The 24,481-nt window shown below is 45.8% G+C and overlaps 2 protein-coding genes across 2 annotated transcripts in view; both read left to right on the forward strand.

Annotated features, from left to right (window-relative positions):
• LOC119970025 (ufm1-specific protease 2-like) overlaps positions 1–6,107 on the forward strand; it is a 116,596-nt gene extending 110,489 nt beyond the window's left edge. The window contains exons 11-12 of the mRNA XM_038803972.1: positions 3,369–3,493; positions 5,859–6,107. Coding sequence (XP_038659900.1) covers positions 3,369–3,493; positions 5,859–5,942 — 209 coding nt within the window. The 3' untranslated portion in view covers positions 5,943–6,107. The remainder of the gene's footprint in view (positions 1–3,368; positions 3,494–5,858) is intronic.
• A 16,361-nt stretch (positions 6,108–22,468) lies between these two features.
• LOC119970664 (ufm1-specific protease 2-like) overlaps positions 22,469–24,481 on the forward strand; it is a 100,461-nt gene continuing 98,448 nt past the window's right edge. Inside the window, exon 1 of the mRNA XM_038805649.1 lies at positions 22,469–22,622. The gene's annotated coding sequence lies outside the window, so the exon portion shown is untranslated. The remainder of the gene's footprint in view (positions 22,623–24,481) is intronic.

A 24,481-nucleotide genomic window follows, 5' to 3' on the forward strand; every position in this document is an offset into this window, starting at 1 on the left:
GGGATTTGGCACCTGCAGGTTTCCCAGCGACCATCACCACCACCCCCGATCCTACACCGTCTCCCTCCACCTCTACCCACCTACTCCAAGATCTGGTGCCCGCAGGCCAACCGGCGACCATCAACACCACCCCCGCCCATATACCGACCCCTCTCCACCGACTCAACAACTGGGTGAAGAAACGGACAACACGCTCCGGGGCGCTCAGATCTCGACATCGGTGCCCACACCACAGCCGGGACTGAGGCGATCAAGGAGGAAGGTCAAGGGCCCCGACAGACTTGATCTCTAAGTCCAATTCACCCCCGCTAGACTCTTTTAGTTTTGACAGGGGGTGAATGTGGTAAACCACTGTATCGTATATTATGTGTATTGTGGTAGATGGCCACTATTATAGTGAATGTGGTAAACCACTCTCCGATGGCTCTGCTCTCTCGGGCCCAGTATAAAGGTGGCTAGTCTCGCCTCTGGTCCAGTTCGGGGTCAGAGGCCAAGAGGCTTTCAGTTTAGTGTATTAAAGCCTCAGTTACATTCACCACATGCCGTGTGTTTATTGATGGCATATCAGTACTTTATAATTTTGGGGCCTGATATTGTAAAGCCTGCACCTCTGGACAAAGTTGGATGAGCCCCAGTAAAATACTGTTCCAACAAACTGCAAAATGCAGATTTAGGATCAGTCAGGTTCCTTATGTGGGTAATTTACTCACAACTGATGGAGTAAAGCCAGATCCAAACCTAGCAGTTGTCTTACATTCTGGTCAGCTATATGAATCTTGAAGCTGCTCTGTGTGCAGTGGAGAGTGGTTACACCTTCGGTGCGGAAGCTTTGTCCACCATAAGCCATGATAGGCATCTGAGTCCTGGTATTGTTGCATATAGATATAGTTCAGCTGGGCAATATGTTACACTTTGCTCCAGTGTCAATTTTTACCTTCAGTCTTCTGTTATTGCAAATCATGTTGAGGGTGGTGAAGATCTCACTGCTTTTCTGTGAGGGTGTTGACAATCTCACTATAGATCACAGTTGGAGGCTCTGTGGTTTCGCTGCTTCGACTCCAGTTTGTTCACCTTGCTGACGCTCCTACACTTGGAGGACTAACCGGCTACAATATGGCTGGCGGCAGAGAAAGGCTGTTGTGGTTTTTCATAGAATCTGTACAGTGCGGAAGGAGGCCATTCGGCCCATCAAGTTGGCACCAACCCTCCAAAGAGCATCCTAACCTAGGTCCACTCCCCCGACCTATCGCCGTAGTGCCTGCTAAGCTTTGGACTTGCACGGCCAATCCACCTAAGCTGCACATCTTTGGGCTGTGGGAGGAAACTGGAGCACCCGAAGAAACGCACTCAAACACAGTGAGAATCTGCAAACTTCACACAGTCACCCAAGGTAGTAATTGAACCCAGATCCCTGACACTGTGAGGCAGCAGTGCTAACCACTTTGCCGACCATGCTGCCCACTTTGATCTGAAGCATTGTTGCTTCACACCACCAGGAACCCGGGTTTGATTCCTGGCTTGGGTCCCTGTCTCTGCGGAGTCTGCACGTTCTCCCCGTGTCTGTAGGTTTCCTCCAGGTGCTCCAGTTTCCTCCCACAAGTCCCCAATGACGTGCTGTTAGGTGAATTGGACATTCTGATTTCTCCCTCAACGTACCCGAACAGGCACCATAGTGTGGCGACAAAGGGATTTTCACAAGAACTTCATTGCAGTGTTAATATAAGCCTACTTGTGACACTAATAAAAAGAGATTATAGGTTTTGCTAAATTATTCCACTTGCCACAATTATTTGCAGTATTTACCATACACGAAACATGCTGTTCTATTGAGAGGTTGATGGTCACTGCAGTTGGGGCAGGAGGTGTCGTGCATCGCAAAAACTTCTGTTTCCCATCTAAAATCTCTGGTGTTTTCTTTTTTCTATTGTTCGTTTAACGTGCAGATGCTAATGGCTGTTTGTAGTGTAAAATCTTTATTTTGCAGCAGCTGCTTATGGACAAGATTGCGGTGAACCCCATAGACTATTCATTCAACCCCTGACTAACTCATCAGTAAGCGTGCCAAATGCACATTTCTTTGCTAAGATTTTAAAGGCCGCCGTATTGATTCATCTGCTCTCTGGTTTTTGAAATTAAAGGGTTAGAATTATTGCATTGTCCTCTTTCCCCGCCTCCATTTGGAAAACAAACAATTTGAACTTCTCGGCGACTTAAGTTTAGTAAGGTGTAAGCTTGTACCTGTTTGGATTTGTCAGATAATGCAGCACCGCATTAAATACGCCACTCCTCCTCAAACTTTTCCCAACTGTCTGGCATGTTCTCGTTGAAGATGAGTGGATCAATGTGGCAAAGTTCATGTGCCATACTGCCAACCCCTAACACCGTGTAAAAGTGCTGGGTTCACAAAATCTGACAACAAGGGCTTGTAATAAACAACACTTTATTCACTAATTGAGCAGCCACTCCATCTTGTGCTCTGCCCGCACTCCGGGGGGGAAATGCCGCAGACCCTTTTTGTAGCCACGTCATCACGTAACCACTTGGACTGCAACTTTAAAGACTTAGAAGAAAAAGACATCACCTCTGCTGGTGACATTCAAGTATTAGGAACTTGAGGGATGAGGAACTTCCATGTTGTCTTCACTGCTTTGTGTTAAGTATTATGTGAAATCTTTCTTAATAAATTCTACTTCATTCATAGGCACTGGTTATTTGTACCTGGTTAGGCCAAGTACAACTGAGGACCCTAGTGTTAGTAATCAAGAATTCAGACCTTAGAGGTTTTAACTTGAGACAAATTCTACCTCAAATACCATAAAATCTTATACCATTATCAATCAGAGTTCTCTTGCCAACCAATCACCACGCGCATCTCATACAGTATAAGTTGCTAATTCCCTTGGCATTGATATTCTTTCTATTATCCTGATGAGTGCAAAATGAAAAACTTTTACAATATGTATTTTCCAGCACTGCTCCTTAACTTTTAAACATTTTTAGAATTTTGCATGAAAATGTGGATGATAAATTGTGTAATTCGTGAGTACTTTTACTACATTTTCCAGAGGCTCTTTGCATAACAATTAGCAGCAGTTATTGTGGAGGAGCAATGATTGGACATGTTTACACCATGATGTTCGGCTACCTCAAAAATAAGAACAAGACTTTTATTTCGCAATTCTTGATGCAAAATCTTTGAAGGAGTATCAGGATGGACTCAAAACGTTAACTCTGTTTTCCGCCCTGGATGCTGAGTTTTCCCAGCACTTTACTTTAAAATTCATCATGATGTGATTAAATTGATGTGTTGATTCCTTAGTTACTGATGTTTTTACTTTTCTTTTTGCTTCTACCACTGAATAAAACAGTTTCTGAACCTAAGGCTTATATATTGCTGGGAATAGCAGTGAATGAGGACCCGAGTGCCAAACAAGTCCTCATCTTAGACACAATGTACACAGGAACTGATGACTTGGTCTATATAATTCAGAAGGTAAATGTTTAGTAAGAGGAGCAGCACAGATTATTTTTCGAATTGTATTTGAATCTGTAGGGATTTTCCTGCTGAAATCAAATTAAACATTTTTGACATCGTTGGCAAGGCCCGTATTTGTTGCCCCATCTATAATTGCCCTTGAGAAGGTTGGTAGAGAGCCACCTTCTTGAAGTGAAGTTTTCTGTCGCAGTTTGGTACAACTGAGTGGCTTGACAGGCCATTTCAGAAGGCAGTAAGAGTCAACGACATTGTTATGTCTCACAACACATGGACAATACAACAGACCAGGCAGATTTCCATCCCTGGCGATTATCTGTGAATCAGATGCATTTTTTTAAACAATCCAATAATTTCATCATTATTAATACTGACTTGCTTTTTATTCCGGAATTATTATTCAATTGAATTCAAACTCCTCCGGCTGCAGTGGAGGGATTTGAACTTGCGTCCCTGGAGTATTTAGTCCAGGTCTCTGGATTATTAGTCCAGTGAAGTATTAGTCAACTCTGCTCCACAATTTGATGATATCAAAGGATTTGTAATAGTGAACTGGTTTATCAATTCATGTTTTGAAAAATAATTTTGGCTGCCTTATATGAAACTCCATCTGAGAATCAAGCACATTTTTCAATTCATTTACAGGATCCATGTTAATTTTGTGAGTTGGGCAATTATTGTCCGAACCCATCTCGGCCTCCTCCAGTGGTTCCCAGCATCATAGATGTCAGCCGTCGGCCAATTTGATTCACTCCATGTGATATCAAGAAATGGCTGAAGTGCACTGATACAGCAAAGATCATGCCAATATTCCGGCAATGGTATTGAAGACCTGTGCTCCAGAACTTACCACGCGCTTGGCCAAGCTGTTCCCAATACAGCTCCAAAACTGGCATCCATCCGGCAATGTGGAAAATTGCCCGGTTATGTCCTGTACATAAAAAGCAGACTAAATCCAACCCGGCCAATCACCGCCCCATCAGTCTACCTTCGATCATCAGTGAAATGATGGGAAGGATCCTAAATATTGCATTCAAGCGGCACTTGCTTAGCAATAACTTGCTCACTGACACAGTTTGGTTGCCTCAGAGCTACTCAACTCCTGACCTCATTATAGACTTGGTTTAACATTGAACAAAAGAGCTAAAGTCCACAGTGAGGTGGTTTCCTGGTTATCAAGGTTGCATCTGACCAAGTGTGACAAAAAGGAGCCCGAACAAATCTGGTGCCAATGGGAACCAGGGGGAAATTTTCTGCTGGGTCGAGTCATACCTGACTCTAAATGAAGATGGTTGCGGTTGTTGGAGGTCAGTCACCTCAGCCCCAGGGCATTTTAAGAGTCCTGAGGTCATTTAAGAGTCAGCAGATTGCTGTGGATCTGGGGTCACATGTAGGCCAGACTATCATAGAATCACAGAATTTACGGCGCAGAATGAGGCCACTCTGCCCATCGAGTCTACACCGGACCTTGGAAAGAGCACCCCACTTAAGATCACACCTCCACCCTATGCCCGTAACCCAGTAATCTCCACCTAACCTTTTTGGACTCTATGGGCAATTTAGCATGGGCAATCCACCTAACCTGCACCTCTTTGGACTGTGAGGAAACCCACGCAGACACGTGGAGAACATGCAGACTCCGCACAGACAGTGACCCAAGCCGGGAATCGAACCTGGAACCCTTGAACTGTGAAGCAACAGTGCTAACCACTGTGCTGCCGTGCCACCCTAGGTAAGGACGGCAAGTTTCCTTGCCGTCATGTCCAAATGCAGCAAGACCCGGACAAAAGCCAGGCTTGGGCTGACAAGTGGCAAGTTACCACACAGTCACCATGTAATGGCCACATCCAACAAGAAAGAATCTACCATCGCCTTTGACATTCAGTGATATTACCATCAGTGAATTCCTCGCATTCTGGAGCTCACAGAGGCTCCATCGACACCACCTTCCAAACCCATGACCACTACCACTTAGAAGGCCAAGGGTAGCAGATGTATGCAACACGACCATCTGGAAGTTCCCCCTGAAACATTCACCACCCTGACTTGGAACTGTATCACCATTCCTTCACTGTGGCTGGGTCAAAATCCTGGAACGCCCTCCCTAGCAGCACTCTGAGTGTACCTACACAGCAGATATTGCAGCAGTTGAAGGCAATGGCTCACCACCACTGTCCCAAGGGCCGGTAAGGATGGGCAATGAATGCTGGCCTAATCAATGAAGCCCGCAACTCTTGATGGCATTAAGAAATGTACTTTTTCCCTGCACTTGTTTAAAGGTTGTTCACCTCATTCATAAATAGGATGATTCTGCTGCTGGGATTCACATTTGTTCTAAGTATCCATTCTACCTTGTGTATTTCAGGCTGTCAAGTGGAAAGGAAAAGAATTCTGGGATGAAATGGAGGATTATGGTCTATGCCTGCCTCAGCGGCCAGAGGGTGTATAAAGCTACCATTACCTGAGTTCATGCAGTTTCTAGAACTATGGCTCGAAAAATAGAATTTTCAGATGCACGGGGCTCTGACAATCTTTGTGTACTTCAAACCAAACAAGATACTGAGTGTTGAGTACATGTGCTTCACATACCACAATAAAACAGCAGCTAAATATATCTTCACTGTTTTATTGCTTCATAGTTGAACTGTAAAGGTCAAAGGAGCTCATTGGAAAGCAATTGGTTCAAGTTTGACTTTACTGTGGTTTCCTTATCTGTTTAACAATCTAATATTTTATTACCCTTGAATCCATGGAATCAAAGAAACTGAAAAAATTGAAGAAACTTTGCCCACTTTAAAGGCGGGTGCAGGAATTACCATTGATACATCTGGATCTAGACATTATTAAAGCACCTACAGCAGACTCTGTTCAACAATACAAACTTACACAAGTATACTATTAAGATGATAATTATCCAATAGAGGGGATGGAAGAAATCATGAGGACTCGAGGAGAATTTGGCCGGTTTTCGGGGTATAAGCTTAATATGGGAAAGAGTGAGATGTTTGTGGTCCAGACGAGGGGACAGGAGAGGCAACTGGGGGAGCTGCCGTTTAGGTTAGTAGAGAGAAGCTTTAGGTACCTAGGCATCCAAGTGGCACAGGAATGGGACCAGCTGCATAAATTGAATCTGGCCCGACTGGTGGACCAAATAAAGGACAATTTTCGGAGATGGGACGCGCATCCGCTGTCTCTGGCCGGGAGGGTGCAAACGGTGAAGGTGATGGTCCTCTCGAGACTCCTATTTGGATTTCAGTGTCTCCCCATCTTTATTCCGCAGTCCTTTAGTAAGCAGGTCAACAGAGGGATCATGGGCTTCGTCTGGGCGGGCAATACCCTGCGGGTAAGGAAGGTAATGCTTGAGTGGAGTCAGGGAGAGGGCGGGCTGGCGCTGCCAAATTTTAGCAACTATTACTGGGCGGCTAATATAGCCATGATCAGGAAGTGGGTGGTGGGGGAGAGGTCGACATGGGTGCGTATGGAGGCGGCTTCATGTAAGGGCACCAGTCTGGAGGCGTTGGTAACTGCGCCTCTGCCATTCCCACCGGCACGGTACTCCACCTGACCAGTGGTGGTGGCGGCCCTGAGAGGTTTGGGCCAGTGGAGGCGGCATGTGGGAGCAGTGGGAGCATCGGTCTGGGCCCCAATCTGTGATAATCACTTGTTTTCCCCGAGGAGTTTGGACGGGGGGTTCCATTTATAGTGAGAGCGGGGATTGAGAGGATGGGGGATATGTTCATAGAGGGGAGCTTTCCGAGTATGAGGGCATTGGAGGAAAAGTTTGGGCTGGCGAGGGGAAACAAATTCAGGTATCTGCAGGTGCAGAACTTCCTTCGTAAACAGAGGGTGGGTAGGAGAAGGGGGCATCTCGGACATTTATAGGAGCTTCTGGGGTTGGAGGAGACGCAGACCGAGGAGCTGAAGCGCAAGTGGGAGGAGGAGCTGGGAGATGATATAGAGGATGGTCTATGGGCAGATGCGTTGAGTAGAGTCAACGCGTCTGCAACATTTGCCAGGCTCAGCCTGATACAATTTAAGGTTGTTCACCGTGCCACATGACAGTGGCCCGGATGAGCAGATTCTTTGGGTTGGAGGACAGGTGCGCAAAATGTGCAGTAGGACCAGCGAACCATGTCCACATGTTCTGGACATGTCCAAAGCTTAGGGGATTTTGGCAGGGGTTTGCAGATGTCATGTCCATGGTGTTAAAAACAAGGGTGGCACTGAGTCCAGAGGTGGCGATTTTCGGGTGTCGGAAGACCCGGGAATCCAGGAGGAAAACAGGCGGATGTTCTGGCCTTTGCTTCCCTGGTAGCCCGGAGACAGATATTATTTGCATGGCGGGACTCATAGCCCCCAAAGTTGGAGACCTGGCTATTGGACATGGCTAGCTTTCTCTGTTTGGAGAAAATCAAGTTCGCCTTGAGAGGGTCATTGTTAGAGTTCACCCAGAGGTGACAACCATTCGTCGACTTCTTTGCGGGAAATTAATCGTCAGCAGATGGGGGGGGGGTGGGGGGTGTAGTCTAGATTAGAGTCGGGGGTCAGTAAGTGTGGGAACTGTACCAGAGGTAAATGGCTTTTGCACTATGTTAATGGTTTCATGTATATTGTTTATTTTGTTGTTGTCACTGTTGGAGGGCATTTTGTGATACCGGACTATGATAGAAATTATGGGGGCCCTGTAACTACATTTATGCTCCTATATTACTTTTGAATAGTTCTGATGAGACAAAATGTACTCATTGGCTTAGATGCCTGTTTAGAAGAGGCAATTTGTAGAAATAGATAGTGTAGACACAATGCTTGTTAATATCAGAAAGGACACAAAATTGCTGTTAACTATTTTAGCAACACTAAAGACACAAAATGGTTGAACTCGCCACTTTCCTTTAATAATAAGTTACAAACTGTGTAAACTACCTCATAAGACCCTAGGGAGTATTTCAACAGCCGCTGATAACAGCTTCCCAGAACAAGAAATGCTATATGTCGTTAATAATATCAAGGACCCCAGTTGCAGACAGGACAGCATTATATTAGTTTTGAATGACTTCTGTATGAAGTTAGGGGGCGGGTAAGACAACACCCACTTTAACCGTATATATGATAACTGGGATGCTCAGAAAATTGATTGACTGCATGTAATGAAGTGTGACGTAAATATAGTTGATTGATTGTATGTAAATGAGAATACAACTAATTCCACCCCTTGAATATGTATATTAACCCGTGTGAGCCTTAGCTCAAGGGAGTAAAGGTGCTGTCAAAGGCTGCGGAGCCTCAGGCCTTTCCTCCCAGAATTCTGATATAATAAACTGCTTTTTTTACTTATACTCAGGCCTTTGTGTGAATATTTCCACCTCTAACAATTGGCGTAGTCAGCAGGATGTTGCTGAGCCGAACGCCGCTTGAGCCGGTGGACAAGGCGAGTATCAAACCTTTGACCGCCAGAAATTAGAGTCACACGGCGAGGCGGACAGACGACGAAGTAACATCCAACAAATCTGGTATCAAGGCCAAGTGAGTAAAAGACTCAGTTTAAAATTTATTTTTATTTTGTTTTGGTTTTGTTCTGTTGGTCCGCTATACCATTTACTTTAGTACTAATCAGCTGCTCAAGGACCCATGCTGAGAGCCTGAATTAAGGGGGAAATTTAGCCCTCATGTGATGGCCAGAGTTAGATGGGAATCCGAGACGCACAGACTGTTGAGTGTTAACGATTGTGGAATTTGCCGTGCCATTGCCAAGCCAGGACCACCACCCTACAGGAGTGGACGAAAGGTAAAAGCCTCTGAGCACAGTCGCCTAGGCACGCCGGATACATGGGTGACAGAGACGACACGGTTAACACATCATGGAAAAGAGAGGCACAAGGCCGCTTTTCTGGGGTCCCCAGAGATCCATGAGTCTGCCGTTCGGGTAAGAGCAAAATACTCTGGTACAAAAAACAATGATCAGAGATGGATGGGATCCTGACGCAGCCCCTGTAGAACAAAGGAGTCATCTTAGTTCACCAGTTAGAAGAACAAATGACAGAAATTAAGTGCACCCCCGTGCAGCGTTACGCTAGTAACGTAAATGACAGATATAAAGCCTTCACATCATTTGAAAAACAGATTTGTTTAAAGGAATTGAGCTCTTACTCTCCCACATTCATACCAAATCATTTTAAGCATAGCAATAAAGTGAGAAAAGATAGCGACAGTACAGATTGTGCAAACTTGCAAAAGAATCACAGGGAAAAGAATTATGGCTAAGGACTGTCCTTGAATGTCTCAAGGAGGGGGAAAGAAACAGGCTCCCTGGGAATGGACATTTTAAATTAACGAAAAGTTTAGACATGTCCAAAGGAAAAGAAAAAAATCAAATAAAGTAAAAATCCAAAAGATCAGACCTCGTGGTCATTGAGGAATGAGGAGGGGAAGGTACAATATCCCAGAAACGTTGTAACCCAATTAATAAAAGTGGAAGCCAAGTGGATTTCAAGACACACTGCGGCATAGTAAAAAAAAAAGGGGTTGAAACACTCAATCAGCTTTTTGTTCAGAAATATCTGAGGATGACAAATCCCCCTCCCAAAACAAAAAAGAGGGGAGTAAAGTCAATACAAGATTAAGGTTAGAAACTTAAGAATGGATTCTTGTCTAGAATAACTTCAGATTGTTTCAAATTTGCGAGATAGATTTTCAATTTGAGATTAAGCCTTTCAAGCCGTCCGGATAAACTCGGCAGTAATTCAATTCATTTGAATTAAAAAAAAACACCCAGTAATATCTCTTTCAAACACTGGTTAAATAGCGAACATTGAAAATTGAATTCAGTTTAAAGAGCAAGAAAGAACTTTGAGTAACATTAATGTTTGAGATCACGTGGAAATTGACTTAAATGGAATAACACAGATAACGTTTTCTGATGAAGGAGAATGGAAGATTTTATTCAGTATATTAATTACGCTATTGTGAAATTGCTGTCTCTTTGAGAATCTGTTTGCGACCTGTGAGAATGTGTGTGTTTGGTCTGTGAATGTTACTTTCTCTCTGCTAAGATTTATCTTGAGTTTATAATTTGCAACTTTAGAATAGGAACCAGAAGGATTTTTACCTAACTAATGTTGGTTAAAGCACTGAAGTGTTAGGTTTCCTTTGTGAGTGTGGTGATATTTGTGTGTCATCTGACATTGTGATTTAAAGATCATAGTTCGAGTGTAATTAACAAATTTTTCTTTTCAAAGGTTATCATTGACAATTCCAGAGTAATTTTGATACACAAGGTATTCTAATCAGGGTACAAAATCACATATGTAAGAATAAGAAAATATTAGTTTTATGGTGTTCATTGGAAGTTAGGATAGTTGAAATACTTATGACATATGACATATCCGGTGTTTCATTAGTTCTGGGTTAAAACATCCCTGACACAACGCAGATGTATTAATTCTGAGATTGCAGAATTAAGTGTCAAGGACAGATGGGTAAATAAAATATGTCCATGATCATGTTTCTTGTTTAAACAAAAGAAGGGTGGTGACAAAATGACATCTGGTAGAGAACTCTGGTAGAGAACCAAGATACAGCGCAAATTGGTTCAGTCATATATTCAATAAGTTATTGTGTTTGATATTTTAAAATAAATGTTTATTTATACAGATGGAGGGTGAGAAAGTAAAATCAAATACTAGTGTTTTGTGTTTAAACAAGGGAGATTACAAGGGGATGAGAGAAGAACTAGCTAAGGTAGACTGGGAGCTAAGACTTTATGGTGGAACAGTTGAGGAACAGTGGAGAACCTTCCAAGCGATTTTTCACAGTGCTCAGCAAAGGTTTATACCAACAAAAAGGAAGGACGGAAGAAAGAGGGAAAATCGACCGTGGATATCTAAGGAAATAAGGGAGAGTATCAAATTGAAGGAAAAAGCATATAAAGTGGCAAAGATTGCTGGGAGATTAGAGGACTGGGAAATCTTTAGGGGGCAACAGAAAGCTACTAAAAAAGCTATAAAGAAGAGTAAGATAGAGTATGAGAGTAAACTTGCTCAGAATATAAAAACAGACAGTAAAAGGTTTTACAAATATATAAGACAAAAAAGAGTGGCTAAGGTAAATATTGGTCCTTTAGAGGATGAGAAGGGAGTTTTAATAATGGGAAATGAGGAAATGGCTGAGGAACTGAACAGGTTTTTTGGGTCGGTCTTCACAGTGGAAGACACAAATAACATGCCAGTGACTGATAGAAATGAGGCTATGACAGGTGAGGACCTTGAGACGATTGTTATCACTAAGGAGGGAGTGATGGGCAAGCTAATGGGGCTAAAGGTAGACAAGTCTCCTGGCCCTGATGGAATGCATCCCAGAGTGCTAAAAGAGATGGCTAGGGAAATTGCAGATGCACTAGTGATAATTTACCGAAATTCACTAGACTCTGGGGTGGTCCCGGTGGATTGGAAATTAGCAAACGTGACACCACTGTTTAAAAAAGGAGGTAGGCAGAAAGCAGGAAATTATAGGCCAGTGAGTTTAACTTCGGTAATAGGGAAGATGCTGGAATCTATCATCAAGGAAGAAATTGCGAGGCATCTGGATAGAAATTGTCCCATTGGGCAGACGCAGCATGGGTTCGTAAAAGGCAGGTCGTGCCTAACTAATTTAGTGGAATTTTTTGAGGACATTACCAGTGCAGTAGATAACGGGGAGCCGATGGATGTGGTATATCTGGATTTCCAGAAAGCCTTTGACAAGGTGCCACACAAAAGGTTGCTGCATAAGATAAAGATGCATGGCATTAAGGGTAAAGTAGTAGCATGGATAGAGGATTGGTTAATTAATAGAAAGCAAAGAGTTGGGATAAATGGGTGTTTCTCTGGTTGGCAATCAGTAGCTAGTGGTGTCCCTCAGGGATCCGTGTTGGGCCCACAATTGTTCACAATTTACATTGATGATTTGGAGTTGGGGACCAAGGGCAATGTGTCCAAGTTTGCAGATGACACTAAGATGAGTGGTAAAGCGAAAAGTGCAGAGGATACTGGAAGTCTGCAGAGGGATTTGGATAGGTTAAGTGAATGGGCTCGGGTCTGGCAGATGGAATACAATGTTGACAAATGTGAGGTTATCCATTTTGGTAGGAATAACAGCAAACGGGATTATTATTTAAACGATAAAATATTAAAGCATGCCGCTGTTCAGAGAGACTTGGGTGTGCTAGTGCATGAGTCACAGAAGGTTGGTTTACAAGTGCAACAGGTGATTAAGAAGGCAAATGGAATTTTGTCCTTCATTGCTAGAGGGATGGAGTTTAAGACTAGGGAGGTTATGTTGCAATTGTATAAGGTGTTAGTGCGGCCACACCTGGAGTATTGTGTTCAGTTTTGGTCTCCTTACTTGAGAAAGGACGTACTGGCGCTGGAGGGTGTGCAGAGGAGATTCACTAGGTTAATCCCAGAGCTGAAAGGGTTGGATTATGAGGAGAGGTTGAGTAGACTGGGACTGTACTCGTTGGAATTTAGAAGGATGAGGGGGGATCTTATAGAAACATTTAAAATTATGAAGGGAATAGATAGGATAGATGCGGGCAGGTTGTTTCCACTGGCGGGTGACAGCAGAACTAGGGGGCATAGCCTCAAAATAAGGGGAAGTAGATTTAGAACTGAGTTTAGGAGGAACTTCTTCACCCAAAGGGTTGTGAATCTATGGAATTCCTTGCCCAGTGAAGCAGTTGAGGCTCCTTCATTACATGTTTTTAAGGTAAAGATAGATAGTTTTTTGAAGAATAAAGGGATTAAGGGTTATGGTGTTCGGGCCGGAAAGTGGAGCTGAGTCCACAAAAGATCAGCCATGATCTCATTGAATGGCGGAGCAGGCTCGAGGGGCCAGATGGCCTACTCCTGCTCCTATTTCTTATGTTCTTATGTTCTTATGTTTAAAATTAGCTTGGAAAATTAAAACTTCAGACAATGTGGAAGCTGTTTTAAAAAAAACCAGACAACTCTGATTAAAAGCAGATCTATATTCCAAGAGAACACATCGTTCTAAGACACTTGATAACGGGAACTTGGCAGCAATCCAACTTTTACTTCACCCCTTTTTCAAACCGGCAGAGAATTGACACGTGCTTGTTAATGCCTGGATCTGGTATGTCTCTCTTGTGGGGACCATGAATTTGGATTCAGTTGAATTGGTTTTTCGAGCAGGCGAGGAGCTGGATTAGGGGTTTGCCCCTGTCCACACTCTGAGCTCGGGCTTTGTAATTCTGATAAAGTAATTTAAAAAAACAGCCGAAGATGTATTTTTAATTGGAAATTACAAATCTTAAGTTTTGAATTGTCAGATATATTCAGATTAGTTAACCCACTCTGTCCCATGCAGAATGGATCTTTTGTGCAGAACTTTACAAGTAACTACAAGTGGCACAATATTTGCCAGATAGTTGAGTTAATATAAACTGGCTAATTAACCAGGCAAAAGCACGTCAAGGTCGGGTTCAAGCGCAACAGAATTAGGCGCGTAACCACGAGGAAAATAGATATGAAAAGGTTGTAATACATAAGAACTACTAACCCCTGAATAACGCACGTGTTCGGCCCATATACGGACAACATCTAACACCTGGTGACGACCAGGACACTTTTCCACTTTTCCTTTAAATTTTTAGGTTAAACATTCAAGAAAGGCTGGAACGACAGCAGCAGCTGTGGGGACTCGTGATGGCTCTTGAGATCTCAGAACAACTACCAGCACACAAGAGCGCAGGAACACCACTGATTTCACAACAGACACAGGGTGAACGTAGCAATATGAACTATGGTGCTTTATATAATTTTACTGACGGGATGTGTCATCCCAGCAGCCAGAGACTGGAACAATGATATAACTTATTTTAATGCTTGGCTGCAGCTACATTCGAGGAAAGACAGCAGATGCGTATACAAATTGTGTCTGTACTTCTCGCGCATTCTGATATTATTTATAATATGAAATAAATATGTATTGTATTTTAAGTAAGATTGTTATGAAGCAGGCTGCCAATGACACGGGTGCCACTAGATTTTGAGGGCATGTCAACCTACACAGGGTTAGAAGAGGCATAATCACTGATGCAGTGACATGACTTAACACATAAACCTCTATGGTAAAGTCACTAGACATACAAAGGTTAAATGCGAAGGTGGAACAACTTACAGAAATAAGGAAGAGAATATTAGAGAAAGCAGAGAAAGGCCTAGCCAGCTTGGGGGAAGAGGGCCTATACAATTGAATAGGACAACAGTGTTAGGGACACACATTCAACAATAATTAACAAACTCATCGACCAAGAAAGGGAGACAGCCGGAAGGCTCTGACAGGGGCAGCTAATCCATAACCAGGATCTGATCTCAAGGGGGGAGGTGCCTGATTGAATAGACAGCCCGCAGCTGGCTAAGCTAGCCAAATGACAAGGGCGCTGGACAACCCATACTCTGAAGGGAGCAACCAGAGTATACTTAGCGATCCCCGACTGCAAAATGGACGAGATAACGGGGGTAGAGATGGTCCTGATGATCCGGACTCAGGGCCATACCCTCACAACCAAGTGGAGGACATTGGAATCGTACGGGCTAACACCTCCCTCAGGAAGAGATAGACGAATGTGGATTAATCAGAACTCGTGGTTGTGTCTTAGAGATTACACCTGCCCTCATGCATTTTAAGTTTACGGGGAAAAGGAAATACTCCGTTTCCGCCACCGTAACCTCCTATCGCTATAATGTTTGTACTCCTGAGGCCCACCACAATAGGCCTAGCAAGGATCATTTGAGTTAGGATTATAAAGAGCCAGAGGTGGTCACATCTTTCAGAAACTCTGAGGGAACGAAGACTCAAGATCGGTCAATCAGTTAAGCTTTACCACCAGTTAACAAAAAAAACATGCTTTGGAAAAAAAAGCAAACACAAAGGAACTACTTTAGAGTGAAAGTTAGTGGCAGAGAGTATGGGACTGTTAGATGAGCTTGCTTGAAAACTGCTATGAATAACATCATTTAATGACGGAGAGCAGAGTTAGTCAGGGAGACAGGAATGATTGATATCAAGACATTAAATGAGACATACATGGGTTCGTTTGAGGGGTGATCTTTGAATCACATGCATGGTGTACATACGGAACATCTGGGAAGTTACATACCCCAAAGGCCTTATATGTTTGCTACACACCCTGCAGCCCTCATATCATTTCATTGTGGTCAGTTGGAGTTCTGTAAACATCTTCCATGACCACGAGAAGGGAGTGTTGGAGGGCAATTTGTGGTACTGGACTATGATAGAAATTATAGGTGACCCTGTAACTACATTTGTGCTCCTATATTACTTTTGAATAGATCTGATGAGACAAAAGGTACTCATTGGCTTAGATGCCTGTTTAAAAGAGGAAATAGATAGTGTAGACACAATGCTTGTTAATATCATAAAGGACACAAAATTGCTGGTAACTATTTTAGCAACACTAAAGACACAAAATGGCTGAACTAGCCACTTTCCTTCAATAATAAGTTACAAACTGTGTAAACTACCTCATGAGAACCTAGGGCGTATTTCAACAGCCGCTGATAACAGCTTCCCAGAACAAGAAATGCAATGTGTCTTTGATAAGATCAAGGGCCCCAGTTGCAGACAGGACAGCATTATGTTAGTTTTGAATGACTTCTGTATGAAGTTAGGGGGCGGGTAAGACAACGCCCACTTTAACCATATGTGTGATAACTGGGATGCTAGGAAAATTGATTGACTGCATGTAATGAAGTGTGATGCGAATAGAGTTGATTGACTGTATGTAAATGAGAATACAACTAATTCTGCCCCTTGAATCTGTATATTAACCCGTGTGAGCCTTAGCTCAAGTGAGAAAAGGTGCTGTCAAAGGCTGCGGAGCCTCAGGCCTTTCCTCCCAGAATTCTGATATAATAAACTGCTTTTTTTACTTATACTCAGGCCTTTGTGTGAATATTTCCACCTCTAACATTACTATACCCAAAATACCTCAATAAAATGTTTATTTTTAAAAAATGATAATTACCTGGACACCCAGAACAACCTAGTGACTAGTTGGCTTACCTGACCTATTGGGTGTTGGGGTGATGGACTCGTAATGTTGCAGAGAACTCAAAGACCGAGATTCCTCCACACACTGACATTGCTAATTGATTCCCATCTGGCATTAACAGGCTTGGTTTCCAGGTGGGTGGGTGCTGGTTGGCGAAGGCTGCAGGATGGCTGGGTGAGGGGGGGAGAAGATGGGAATGGGGATGCTTGGGAGGCCAGGCTTACTAGAGCTAAAGTTAAGAAGCTGAATAAGGCTCCCAGCTCCATAGTGAGTCTGCCTCCCTAGAATGGGTTGACTACCTTTCCCACCTTCAGTCCTCAGTTAAAGGCAAAAATGGGCAGGTTGAAGCAAGCTTGGTTTGGAATTCAGATTTTTTTTCCAGCCTTTTACTCCCACCAGACCAAACCTATCCATTTTTCTTGGATTAAAATTCATTCCATCTGGTGCTCTCCAAACTATTTTGATGAGGTAGAAGTTGTTGCACCTGAAGAAATCTTCATTAGTACAACTCTTGAACATTAAGCTACATCTGGGTATATTAGTGATTGAGGAAAGTTATTTCAGGAGAAAAAGTAGAGTGTGCATTTTCTATTTTGGCTCCATAGTGATGGCATTATAGATCCAGGAAGCCAATTTTTGGGTGGGTCCAGTTCTGCTTCTGGCCAATAGTAATCCCCAGGACGTTGTTATCGAGGAATTTAGCAATGGTAATGTAAAAAACATTCTGTTGTCTTTTGGTGATGAGGATGCGCTGAACGGATGCGAGAAAGCTGGCTCTCCTCCTTGAAACTGGAGATTAGGCACTTTTAGCCCAAAAATAGGCCACTAAACCCCAGGGAATGGAAAAGCCTATCCTGCTCCAACACCATTGTGTATATCGAGACATGCCAGCAACAACCTGGGGAGCTGAAAGGACAGCAGAATTAGTAAAAGCCCAGTCAGGAAGATCGAGGCAATGACAAACACACAGGATAACGAGGAATCGGCCACACCCGAACGGGACGGGCTACCAGGGCATACACCGAGCTACCTCCTGATGGACCTCCAAACGCGGAGCTCCACTTGCAGACACGCCACCAAGTTAGAAATGATGGAAATGGTCAAGGCGGTGGTAGCGGAGGCACTGGTCTCCTTTCAAGCGGCGGTGATTAAGGTGGAGCTCCGACTGGAGACACAATAGCCAACGATCAGGGAGCTGGAGAAGGCTGCAACCAACCAGAGCAACCTGATCGTCTCATTGGAGATGGAGATGGAAAGCCTGGTGGCAACACAAGGGACACTGAAGGGGAAGGTCGAGGGCCAAGTGAACCGGCCACAGCCGGTTCAAAATCTCCTCATTCTGGGCCTACCGGAGGGCAGCAACCACACGGAGGACGTGGCCCAGATTTGGGGAAAGTTGGTTGGAGGGGAAAGCTTCCCCAAGCCTCCAGAAGTGGACAGCACTCACAGGTCAATCCAGCCAAAGCCCAAAGCCGGGGAACAGCCGCGGGCCAACATCACAAAACTGCGCCGGTACCAAGACCGGGAAAATGTCCTGAATTGGGCACAATCCTGTAAGTACTCAATCTATGTGGGGAAGACCTGGCCAAACACTGGGAGGAATTCAACGCAGCCAAGGTGGCCCTATACAAAAGCCAGGTGTGGTTTGGAATGCTGCACCCCGCCAAACTTGAGTGACTTTCCAGGGTAAGGAGTTCTGCTTCACCGCACCATCAGAATCAAATGATTTAGTGCGCAAACATGGGTTGGGAAGGCAGCAACATGGCAGTGAACTCGAACTCTGGTTTCCCCTGTTTCAAAAATAGAGACTAATTGCGCGGGATAGACCGGCCTTGTCTTCAGTCTGACTATGAATCTCAGGAAGGAGCGGGTGAGAGCAGTAAGGTACAGAAAGGGGTGAGAAGAGGGAAAGGGGGGGGGAGAGAAAAACGCAATGGGTAGGAGAAGGTAAAGATCGCTCCCAAGGGGTTCTACCACAGGGAGAGAGTACCTGGCAGCAGGGGGTGATAAAGCTCTAAATGGAGGGAAGGTAGGGGAGAAAAACAGGGAGGGGGGAGGCTGGATGGAGGGAAGGCCTGCAGGGATGTGGGGAGGAAATGGGGAAGGGGGCGGACAGGCCCAGGGGTGTGGTAAACCAGTGTTAGTATATTATATGTATTGTGGTAAACTGTTACTGTACTACATGTATTATGGTAAACCACTGCCTGATGGCTCCGCCTCCCCTCGGGCTCAGTATAAAGGTGGCTGACCTCCGACCCTGCCTCAGTTCAGGATCAGAGGCCAGGAGGCTTTCCGTTTAGCTTATTAAAGCCTCAGTTTAGTTGGATTGGATTGGATTGGATTGGATTTGTTTATTGTCACGTGTACCGAGGTACAGTGAAAAGTATTTTTCTGCAAGCAGCTCAACAGATCATTCAGTACATGGGAAGAAAAGGGAATTGAACAGAATTCAAGAAAATACACGAGAATACATAATAGGGCAACACAAGATATACAATGTAACTACATAAGCATTGGCATCGGATGAAGCAGACAGGGTGTAGTGTTAATGAGGACAGTCCATAAAAGGGTCATTTAGGAGTCTGGTGACAGTGGGGAAGAAGCGGTTTTTGAGTCTGGTCGTCCGTGTTCTCAGACTTCTGAATCTCCTGCCCGATGGAAGAAGTTGGAAAAGTGAGTAAGCCGGGTGGGAGGGATCCTTGATTATGCTGCCTGCTTTCCCCCGGCAGCGGGAGGTGTAGATGGAATCAATGGATGGGAGGCAGGTTCGTGTGATGGACTGGGCGGTATTCACGACTCTCTGAAGTTCCTTGCGGTCCTGGGCCGAGCAGTTGCCATACCAGGCTGTGATGCAGCCCGAGAGGATGCTCTCTATAGTGCATCTGTAAAAGTTGGTAAGGGTTAATGTGGACATGCCAAATTTCCTTAGTTTCCTGAGGAAGTAAAGGCGCTGTTGTGCTTTCTTGGTGATAGCGTCGACATGAGTGGACCAGGATAGATTTTTGGTGATGTGCACCCCTAGGAATTTGAAACTGCTCACCATCTCTACCTCGGCTCCGTTGATGCTGACAGGGGTGTGTACAGTACTATGCTTCCTGAAGTCGATGACCAGCTCTTTAGTTTTGCTGGCATTAAGGGACAGATTGTTGTCGTTGCACCACTCCACTAAGTTCTCTATCTCCCTCCTGTATTCAGACTCGTCGTTGTTCGAGATCCGGCCCACTATGGTCGTATCGTCAGCAAACTTGTAGATTGAGTTGGAACCAAGTTTTGCCATGCAGTCGTGTGTGTACAGGGAGTAGAGTAGGGGGCTAAGTACGCAGCCTTGCGGGGCACCGGTGTTGAGGACTATTGTGGAGGAGGTGTTGGTGATCATTCTTACTGATTGTGGTCTGTTGGTCAGAAAGTCAAGGATCCAGTTGCAGAGTGGAGAGCCAAGTCCTAGGTTTTGGAGCTTTGCTATGAGCTTGGCTGGGATTATGGTGTTGAAGGCGGAGCTGTAGTCAATAAATAAGAGTCTGATGTAGGAGTCCTAGTTTTCGAGATGCTCTAGGGATGAGCGTAGGGCCAGGGAAATGGCGTCTGATGTGGACCGGTTGCGACGGTATGCGAATTGAAGTGGGTCAAGGCGTTCCGGGAGTATGGAGGTGATGCGCTTTATGATCAGCCTCTCAAAGCACTTCATTACAACTGACGTCAGGGCCACCGGGCGGTAGTCATTGAGGCACGTTGCCTGGTTCTTCTTTGGTACCGGTATGATGGTGGTCTTCTTGAAGCAGGTGGGGACCTCAGAGTGGAGTAGGGATAGGTTAAAGATGTCTGTGAAAACCTCTGCCAGCTGGTCCGCGCAGGTTCTGAGTGCACGACCAGGGATCCCGTCCGGGCCCATCGCCTTCCGTGGGTTCACTTTCAGGAAGGCCGATCTGACTTCGGAAACTGTGATGGTGGGTATGGGTGAATTATGGGTTGCTGGGGCACTCGATAGCGGGTTGTTGGTTACCTGCTCAAACCGAGCATAGAATGCGTTAAGTTCATCGGGGAGGGGTGCACTGCTGCCAGAGATACTGCTCGGCTTCGCTTTGTAGCCCGTTATGTTGCTTAGTCCTTGCCACAACCGCCGAGAGTCTGTCTGTGACTCTAGCTTAGTTTGATATTCTCTTTTGGCATCTCGGATGGCTTTGCGGAGGTCGTACCTGGATTTCTTTTATAGGACAGGGTCGTCTGCCTTGAACGCCTCAGATCTGTCCTTCAGTAGGGAGTCAATCTCGCGGTTGAGCCATGGTTTCCGGTTGGGGAACGTACGTACTGCTTTCTTTGGCACGCAGTCGTCCACACATTTGCTGATGAAGTCTGTGACGGTGGTGACATACTCATTTAAGTTAGTCGCTGAGTTCTTAAATATGGACCAGTCCACTGTCTCCAAGCAGTCACGTAAGAGCTCTTCTGTCTCCTCAGACCAGCACTGCACAACCTTCTTAGCTGGATTCTCCTGCTTGAGTTTCTGCTTGTAAGCCGGGAGAAGGAGCACAGTCTTATAGTCTAATTTCCCAAAGTGCAGTCGGGGGATGGAACGGTAAGCGCCCTTGATTTTTGAGTAGCAGTGGTCAAGAGTGTTGTCGCCCCGGGTGGTACAGGAGATGTGCTGGTGGAATTTTGGCAGTACACTCTTGAGGTTGGCTTTGTTGATGTCTCCGGCCACAATGAACAGGGCCTCCAGGTGTTCTGTTTCATGGTTGTTTATGACTGTGTACAGTTCATCCAGCGCCTTCCTCACTTCTGCCTGGGGTGGGATGTAGACCGCTGTGATAATGGCTGAAGTGAACTCACGTGGAAGATAGTATGGGCAGCACTTTACGGTCAAGTATTCCAGGTCTGGGGAGCAGTAGGTCGCCAGGGTCACCACATCCAAGCACCAGGAGGAGTTGATGAGGAGGCAAACCCCTCCACCCTTCGCTTTGCCTGAAGATGCCGTGCGGTCCGCCCGGTGAATAGAGAAGCCTTCAGGTTGTATGGCACAGTCCGGTGAGGCGGGGGTGAGCCATGTCTCTGTGAAACAGAGCACACAGCAGTCTCTTACTTCCCTCTGAGAGGTAAGTCTGGCGTTAAGTTCATCCAGCTTGTTTTCAATCGCTTGGACGTTTGCTAGGAGTATGCTGGGGAGAGGGGTCTTGAAACCGCGTTCCTTCAGTCTAACCTGCAGACCGCTGCGTTTCCCTCGCTTTCTCGGTCGGCGGCTGCTGCTGGATGATCCTGGGATCCGATGAGAGACGTCCGCCCTTGTGGAAGGTAGGTGGTTGGGTCTGGCAGGGTCCAGAGCGCTGGCGGGGTCCAGGGCGCTAGCGAGGTCCAGGGCGCCGTTTACATTTCCGGGGTCGCGTCTGGCAGGGCCCCGGGCGCTGGTTGAGGTAGAGGGGTTGCTGGGGGGTGAGTCTGCGATCCGGATTGGTCCCGGCGTTCTGCGGGCGCGGGAATACCTTGCAGCGTGCAGTTTGCAGAACTGCAGAACTGCAGCTTGCAGTTCACTACTCGTCTTGTGATTAATTGATGGCACATCAAGGGGGAAAGTTCGAGTGGGGTGGGTTGGAATGCTGGCTGTGACAGATTGCACATGGTGACAATGGAAGCAATGGCACCGCAAACAGTTATTTTGGCAGGTCTCCAAACAAAGGGAAATAGCGTACACAATGATGGCGGCCATCTTGGTAGCCGCTGGACGAAGGGAAGCCACGGAGTGCAGGGACACATCCACAAGGTAAGTATGACTAACGCCACAGGAGGGGGGCGGGGGGCAGAAACGCTACATCACAATAGTCACTTGGAACATCAGGGGACTCGACGGCCCAGTGAAAAAATCCAGAATCTTTGCCCATCTGAAAAGTCTAAAAGCCTACTCCAGGAGACCTACCTGAGGGAGAAGAACGGACTGCGGGTAAGAAAGAGCTGGGTGGGACAGATTTACCATTCGTGCAACAGGACGAGGGCCAGGAGGGTGGCCATACTGCTCAATAAGAGGAAAGAATTTACAGCGACAAGGATGGTTACAGACCACGAGGAACGGTACGTCATGGTTAGTGGTTCTGGAAGGAGCAGCAGTGACCTTCATAAACATGTACACTCCCAAATGGGAATACACTGAATTCTTGAAGAAAACCATTGCTTAAATCCCTGGCATAGTCTCATATGGGGGGGGGGGTGGGGTCTTTAACTGTGTACAGGAGCCACGGCCAGACAGGTCAATCCCAAGTTGAGGAAAAGATCAAACATGGCAAAGGAATTGAACATGGGGCAGATGGGGACAATGGACCCATGAAAGTTCACACACACAGAGGAGAAGGGGGTTATCCTTCTTCTCCCAGGGACACATGGTATGTATCAGGATCGACTTCTTCATAGTTGGAAAAGCGGTGTTTCCAAGGATAGTGGGAGCGGAATACTCCACAATCATAATCTCTGACCACGTTCCACACTACATGGACATGAGGGTGAGGTTGGAGACGGGCCGGGCACAAACCCCCCCACCACCACCAATGGAGGCTGGACACGGCCCTCCGGGCCGATAAGGCAATCTGCGAATGGATATCACAGGCCATAGGCTGATACGTCACCATCAGAATGGGGAGGTCTCACCCTCCATGTTCTGGGAGACACTGGAGGCAGTGATAAGAGGGAAAACATTGTATACAAGGCCCTGCAAATTTTAAAAATAAATTTAGAGTACCCAATTCATTTTTTCCAATTAAGGGGCAATTTAGCGTGGCCAATCCACCTAGCCATCATATCTTTTTGGGTTGTGGGGGCGAAACCCACGCAAACACGGAGAGAATGTGCAAACTCCACATGGACAGTGACGCAGAGCCAGGATCGAACCTGGGACCTCGGCGCCGTGAGGCTGCAGTGCTACCACTACCACCGTGCTGCCTCAAGGCCCCGCACTTGAGAAAGATGTACGCAGAAGGGGCACCCAGCCACCAACACTGACACAAATTAAATATCGCTGATATCCAAAACGGACAGAGACCCGAAGGAATGCAGGTCCTCCAGACGCGTCTCACTCCTAAACGCTGATGCAAATATCCTGGCAAAGGCCTGGCAAGGCAGCTGGAGAGCTGCATGCCAGAGGTAGTCATGGAGAACCAGATGGGCTTTGTCAAGAGCTGGCAGCTAACATCGAACATCAGGCGCCTGCTGGATGAGACAATGACCCCCATCCGGGGAGAGAACACCAGAAGTGTTCATCTCCCTGGTTGCAGAAAAGACCTTCAACAGCGGTGAATGGAAATACCTCCTAGAGATACTGGAACGGTTTGGGTTTGGGCCAGGATTCACCTCCTATTGTACGGTGCTTCCATGGCGAGCATACGGATGAACACCACCAGCTCTAAATACTTCCAGAGGCACTAGGCAAGGATGCCCACTATCCCGCTGCAATCTACTCTGGCAAACGAGCCACTGGCAAATGCCCTCAGAGCGGCAAAGGGGTGGAGAGGTATCCAAAGGGGGGGACAGAGAATGTAGAGTTTCACTCTATTCGGATGACCTGCTGCTCTATATCTCAACCACCCAGGCCAGTATGGAAAGGATAATGAAACTCCTGAAGGAGTTCGGAACCTTCTAAGATTCCAACAGCCCAGTGGTAGTCGCCATGCTCTGGATATGATCCCAAATAAGGCAACACTTTGGCCTAACCGAAATGCCCACCATGGCCCCCATTTGAAACAACCATAGGTTTACTCTTGCAATAATGGAAGCCACCTTCAAAAGGTGGAGACAGGACCAAGGCCCTCTGAGGGTTTGGGAAATGTATAAGGACAATAGAGTTGCGACCCTGGGGGAACACAAAGAGAGGTTCCAATTACCAAAGGAAACAAACTGACACACATTCTGGTCCTTTCTTCCACAAGGAAACAACGACGTAG

The sequence above is a fragment of the Scyliorhinus canicula genome, chromosome 8 (genome assembly GCF_902713615.1).
Source record: "Scyliorhinus canicula chromosome 8, sScyCan1.1, whole genome shotgun sequence".
Lineage (NCBI taxonomy): Eukaryota > Metazoa > Chordata > Chondrichthyes > Carcharhiniformes > Scyliorhinidae > Scyliorhinus > Scyliorhinus canicula.